The sequence below is a fragment of the Microtus pennsylvanicus genome, chromosome 3 (assembly GCF_037038515.1).
Source record: "Microtus pennsylvanicus isolate mMicPen1 chromosome 3, mMicPen1.hap1, whole genome shotgun sequence".
Classification (NCBI taxonomy): Eukaryota; Metazoa; Chordata; class Mammalia; order Rodentia; family Cricetidae; genus Microtus; species Microtus pennsylvanicus.
In genome coordinates, this window is record NC_134581.1 from 82870146 (window position 1) to 82877147 (window position 7002).

The 7002-nt window shown below is 35.7% G+C and overlaps 1 protein-coding gene across 1 annotated transcript; it reads right to left on the reverse strand.

Moving 5' to 3' along the window:
* Window positions 1–5593: 5593 nt before the first annotated feature.
* Window positions 5594–6544, reverse strand: LOC142847187 (olfactory receptor 8C8). Its single transcript, XM_075967914.1, has one exon. It carries the CDS (start codon window positions 6542–6544, stop codon window positions 5594–5596), a length of 951 nt encoding a protein of 316 aa, XP_075824029.1.
* Window positions 6545–7002: the final 458 nt, after the last annotated feature.

Genomic DNA, 7002 nt, shown 5'->3' on the forward strand with positions numbered 1-7002 from the left:
CACAGTGACACACTTCCTCTACCAAGGCCAGACCTTGTAATGGTGTCATTCCCTTTGGGAGATGTTTTCTTTCAAACCAACACATTCTACTTCTTGGCCCTCAAGGTCCAACTTCAAAAAGTCCCCATAGTCTATAACAGTTCAAACTTGTCTGAAAGTTCAAAGACTCTTATAATATTTGTGTAATCCCCTTATAAAATAAATTCAAAAAAATAGGTCACATACTTCCAACATATAATAGCACAGGATATTCATTACCATTTCAAAAGGGAAGAGAGCATAGTGAGGAAATACTGGACAAAAGAAAGAATGAAAAACCAGCTTGATAAACTTCAAAATCTGTAGCTCCATGTTTGATGTCAAAACACTCCAGATCTCCAAATCTGTTCAGCTTTGCTGACTCCAACACACTTCTTTCTCTTGAGCTGGTTGCATTCCTTGTTAGCAACTCTCCTGAGCAGGTATCCCAAAACTCTGGCCTCTCTAACATCTTGGGGTCTCCAAGGCAATTTAGGATTCAACTTCACAGCTTCACACAATAGCCTCACTAGGCCCCCATTCAAGGACACCACTGACATGCTACTGACCTCAGTGGATTTATTCCAGAACTCCTTTTTCTTTCCATCCTTAACTCCAAAGTCAGAACCATGTGGCCAAAGCTGTCACGTTCTGCTGCTTCCTGGGGCTGAAACATGCCCCCAATTGTTTAATTTCATCTTTATCAGCTTTCTGTTTTCATTCACAGCCTAATCTTGGCTGTCCTTGACCATGCTCTTTAGACCAGGCTGACCTCAAAGGTAGAGATGTGCCAGCTTTTGCCTTCCCAGTACTAGGATTAAAGGTGTACCTCACCACACCCAGTTCTAAGATTTTCTTTAGTTCCTTTCACAAGCCAGAAATTTAGCTGGTGTCACCACTCCCTTAATTCTACTCCTAAATCTGTTTATGTCCTTGAACATAGGATTTAGCTTCATTCCACTTCCTAGAGCTTATTTTCTCCTAAAAATTTGCTTATTGTACTATACCCTGCTCAGCTTACTCCTTTTCGTTAGGCAGTTTTGAGATTTCTTCTTCCAATCGAATTAATCCAAAACTCTTCACTTTAGCCTCAGATAGACAGCTTCAATTAGGAAAAACGGCATTACTTTCTTCACCAAAATATCACAAGAACAATCTCTAGACTGAAACGTCTTGATTGAGCCTCTGATAGTTCACATAATGCTTAGCACTTCTGTCTTCCATGTTTCTCCATGTATGGCCCATCAAGCAGTGTGTAAAACATTTCACTGCTTTCATAACTCAAAGTACCAAAGTCTAAATTCCTTCAAAGCTAACATATGGTCAGGCCTATACCAGAAATACCTGATACCAACTTTTCCCTTAGTAAGGGTTTTCATTACAGAAAAGAGACAGGATGACCACAGCAAAACTTACAAAGGAAGACATTTAATTGAGGGTGCTCAGTTAGAGTTTCAGAGGTTGACTCCATTATCATTACGATGTGAAATATGGTGGCATTCAGGCAGACATTGTGCTGGAGCTGAGAGTGCTACATCTAGCAGGCAACGTGAAGTCAATAGACAGCTACACTGATGAAGCTTGAGCAAAGGAGACCACAAAGCCTACCCCAACAGTGACACGCTTCAAGGCAAAACCACCTAATAGTGCCACTCCCTTTGGGAATCATTTTCTTTCAAACTCCCACAGTGGAAAAAAAAAAGATGTTCCATGCCATGGTAAAGTTTAATTAGAAAATTATCTATCTATAAATTTAGTCCTAAAAAGGGTACTAAAAGGAAAATTCTAACCAGAGGAGGTTAACCACACACATGAAAACAAAGGAAATAAGTAATCTTACACCAGCAAATCAAAAGAAGTTAAACACACACTGTCACATGCAAGCACATACACACACATGCACATACACATGAACCCACGCATACCACCACCACCACAAACAACAGCAACAAAATGACAAGATTCTACTCAAATAACAAAATAACAGCCATTAGTCATTGACATCTCTCAAAATTGATGTCTCAGTTACACATACACACTAACAGAATGGATATGAAAGGGAATCCATCCTTCTGCTGAATAAACTCTCAATATCAAGGATAGACATCACCTCAGGGCAAAGGTTTAGAAAATGGTATTTCAAATGAATGGCCTTAAGAAGCAAGCACAGTAGCTGTTTTAATAACTAACCTTTGTTAGACTTCAAGCCAAAATTAATCAAAAGAGATAGGGAAGGACACTACACATTCATCAAAGGAAAAAATCCACCAAAATTGCATTTCAGTTCCTAACATCTATGCTCTAAACACAAGGGTACCCAAGTGTGTAAAAGAAATGATATTGCAGCTTAAATCACATATTAACCGACCCTCATACACTGACAGTAGAATGCTTCAATACTTCACTCTCATCGATGGAAAGGACAACTTGACAAAAAATGAACAGAGAAATACTGGAGTTAATAGACTCTATAAACCAAATGGACCTAATACATAGTTACAGAATATTTTACCCAAACACAAAATATTATGCCTTCTTCTTTGCACCTCGTGAATCCTTATCCAAAATTGACTGAAATCACAGACATCAAGCAATTCTCCATATACAAAAAAATTGATATAGCTCCCTTCATCCTATCAGACCACCACTAATTAAGTTGAATAATAAAAACAACAGAAACCTAACAAACTCATACTGAATGAAAAATGGGTCAAACAAGAAACAAAAAGAGACATTAAATCTCTCTAGAATTCGGTGAAAATGAACACAAAATATATTCGAACTTATGAGACACAACAAAAGTGGTGTTCTGAGGAAAAAATATAGCACCAAGGGCCTACATTAAAAATTGGTGGAAATATACAAATTAACAAAATAAAAATGGAAAGGGGAAAATAAAAACAGACACTTTGGAAGTTCATAAATACATCATAATGACATACTTTAAAAATCTGTGTTCCATAAAACTGGAAAAAATTAAAAGAAATGTATAATTTTGAATCAAGATAGGATAAACAATTTAAATAGACCTATAACTTTTAGTGAAATAGAAGCCGTCATTAAAGTTCTCATCCAACCAAAAAGAACCCATTCTATATGATTTTAGCATGGAATTCTTCTGCACTTTCAAAGAAGAGCTAACATCAATACTTTTCAAATTATTCCACAAAATAGAAGCAAAAGGATCATTGCCAAATTCATTTTATGAGCTTACACAGTTACACTGATACCAAAACCACATAAATAAATATTCAACAAAAAAAGAATTACAGACTAATTTCCCTGATGAATGTAGGTGTGAAAGTACTCAAAAAAATACTTGCAAACCAAGTTTAAAAATGCATCAAAAAGATCATCTACCATGATCAAGTAGCTTCATTCCAGAGATTTAGGAATAGTTAAAATCTTAAAAGAAAATCTGTAAAAGCAATCCACAGTATAAACACACACACTGGAAGGCAACAATCACATGGTTATCTCATTGAATGCTTAAACGTTCTTTGACAAAAATCAAACACCTTCCATGATAATAGCCCTGGAGAGGGTAGTGATACAAGTGCCATATCAAAACATAATAAAGGCAATTCACAATAAGCCTATAGACAAGATCAAATGAAATAAAAAAAATCCATAGCAGTTTCACTAAAATCAGAAACAGGGCAATGTCACCCACACTCTCCACACCTATTCAATATAGTACTTGAAATCTTATCTAGAGCAATAAGACAAGTAAAGTAGATCAAGGGGATACAAATTGAAAAGGAAGAAGAAAGAATGTCATTATTTTCAGATGATATAATAGTATACATGTGACCCTAAAAATTCCACAAAGAATCTTATGGCTAATAAGCATTTTCAGCAAAGTAGTTGATTAAAAAAAATTCATTAGTGATTTCGTATACAAATGACAAAAGGAATAAGAAAGAAGTCAGGGAGAAAACACCTTTTATAGCAGCAATATATTGCAAAACAATAGAAAATACCTTGGTTAATACTAACCATGCAAGTAAAACGATTGTATGATAGGAATTTCAAATCTTTGAAGAAAATATCAGAAGATTGAAAGATTTGTCATGCTCATGAATCAGTAGGATTAGCATAGTAACAGTGACCATCTTACCAAAAACAATCTACACATTCAATGCAATCCTCATCAAAATTTATGGAAAAAAAGAAAACTCTGAGGAGTAGATGGGGGTGAGGTAGGGATAAGATGAGGGTAATGGGAGGACAGGAGGGGAAGAACTGGGAATATTATATGAAATATGATTGCTTTAAAAACATAATAAAACCATATTAACACGAAAAATTGCAATAAATGGAAAGAAGTAGAAAATATCATCCTAAGTGAGGTAACCCAGATCCAAAAAAGTAAATATGTCATCATTCATTTATAAGTATATATTAGTCATGAAGTAAATGATAATCAAGCTATAATCCTTAGACCTACAGAGATCAATCTTAACCTTATTTTTATTTGCTTTGTATGTTAAGTTTTAAAATCATAGGTGTGTATTTTAAGAATAAATATTTGGGGCTGGAAAGATGACTCAATGGTTAATAGCAATGGCTGCTCTTCCTGACCCAAGTTTGACTCCAAACAATCTCATCCGTGCTCATAATGTCTGTAACTCTAGGATTTTATGTCCTCTTTCCTCTGTGGACACTGCATGAACACGGGCTATTTGCTAATTTGTTCTGTACCAGGCTGTGCTGCTCAAACTTGTGGTATTTTGTAGAAACAAGAGAAAAAGAATAGGACTAACACATTCTCTGATAACCATAAAAGTAAAATATATGGCAGATTTCCATCCTCTATTTCAAAATAAAATGTTAGGAAAAGAACCATTTCAAATAATTCCTGAGATTTTGACAATTTTACCATGTCCACGATTGTCTTTTCATCTCTTTCAGCAAATATGCAGTTAATAAACCTTTCAAATAAAGAAGTAACTTAAAGTTATATCAGAAAACTAAGAAAGAAACAAATTAGAAATAAACCATAGAACTTTAGGAATTTTATTTGCTGGAAAAAAAATCCATACACTCAGTAACATGAAGAAGATCCAGCTGTTAAGACCTCTTGATGCTCCTGATGAAAGTAAATGAATTACTTTCTCAGTACTTAAATGGTGGATTCTGAGTGCCTATAAATCTATTGCTAGGGAACATGACACTGTCTTCTGTCCTCCACATGTACCTTTATGCATATGGTAAACTTACATTCAGGGATGTTCACACATATAAAATTAAAATATAAATGTATAAATATTTTAAAAAGATCTGAAAGAAAAATTACTAAGAACTTATTCTAAGTTCTTAATCTTCTGTAGGCAATGAACTTCAGATCATCTTAGAAATACATTGAACCTGAGGATGTCTCATATCCTCACAGGTCACACAGAGTTATAGTGTATGGTGGAAAGAGAAAGGTGGTGTTATACTCTAAATTCCATCAATGCTAATGAAGGTCAATGAAAAATTAAATAAAACTACAATACAGGTAGTTAAAAACCAAGAAAAAAAACATATCAAACAGGGAGAGGTGGGTTTAAAGGATGTGCCATGGGATGAATCAGTTTGCTAATCTTTTCCAGGTTCTCTTAACAGCAAGCTTGACATCCTTGTTTCTGAGGCTGTAAATGAGAGGATTCAACATGGGCACCAATAACGTATAAAACACTGAGAAGAATTTTCCCTGGCCCACAGTGCCAGCAGATGATGGCTTGACATAAGCAAGCAGCCCAGATCCATAGAAGAGACTGACAGTTATGATGTGAGACCCACAAGTACCCAAGGCTTTGGACCAACCCTTACCTGAGGACACATGAATAATATTAAAAAGAATCATAACATATGAGATAAAGATAATGAGGCAGCATAAAATGATAGCTGTCCCCACTACGACAGAGCTCATAAGTTCATTGACATAGGTGCTACTGCAGGAGAGCTGGAGGAGAGGGAAGATGTCACACATGTAGTGGTTGATGATGTTAGAATCACAAAACCTGAGCCTGATCATGCACCCTGTATGAAGTATGGCACTAGCAAACCCCATTAAGTAAGAACCAAATATCAACAGACAACAGATTTTGGGGGACATAACAACTTTGTACAACAGAGGCTGACAGATGGCCACATAGCGATCATAGGCCATTGCTGTCAGCACATAGCTCTCTGAGTTCACAAAAACACAGAAGAAAAACAGTTGAGTCATGCATCCTTTGAAAGAAATGATGTTCTTCTCTAAAACAAAACTCATCAGCATTTTCGGAGTGAAGACAAGTGAATAGCAGAAATCAATGAAGGATAGATTGAAGATAAAAAAGTACATAGGAGTGTGAAGGTTTGAGTTTAGGCAAATGAGATTCATTAAGCTCACATTTCCAAACACAGTCGCTGTGTAGTTCACCAAGAACAGAACAAATAAGGGCAGTTGGAGCTCAGGTTGGTCTGTCAGTCCCACAAGAATGAACTCTGACACTGAAGAGTCATTTTCCGTAGTCATTTGTTTCATGTGTAGCATCTGTAAGAATTTATATAAAAAGCAATGTTAAACCACTTTTCACTCCAAGATCAGAGTTGGATTTATTGATTTCCAATTTTGAGTGAAGGAATACAGAGTACAAGGGAATCTCTAATTCTTTCCTCTATTCATGTTGTGTTTATCACTCCAGAAACATTCTTTGAACATTATTTTGTTCACTAAGTGTTTATTAAGTATTGAGGCTTATAAGAGCTATGCATGCATTTTCTCAGAATTTATGACTTTTATAGATATGGTTTTGAAGGAAAATGTCAAGATAAAGATTATTCATTGCTTACCTTGGTTTATCTGAATCCCTCCCTGACATAAGAGTATATGGTGTCTTCTTCCACACTGTGCTCAAAGGGTCAAACTTGCTATGATGCAGATAATTGCAATCAGTGCAGACAATGTGTCTGATGTTCTATAAGAAGGTCCCTGGAGTTAATGACATGGAT

Coding starts and splice junctions, on each gene's coding strand:
- LOC142847187 (XM_075967914.1), bottom strand. CDS start 6,544: ATGCTACACATGAAACAAATGACTACGGAAAATGACTCTTCAGTGTCA.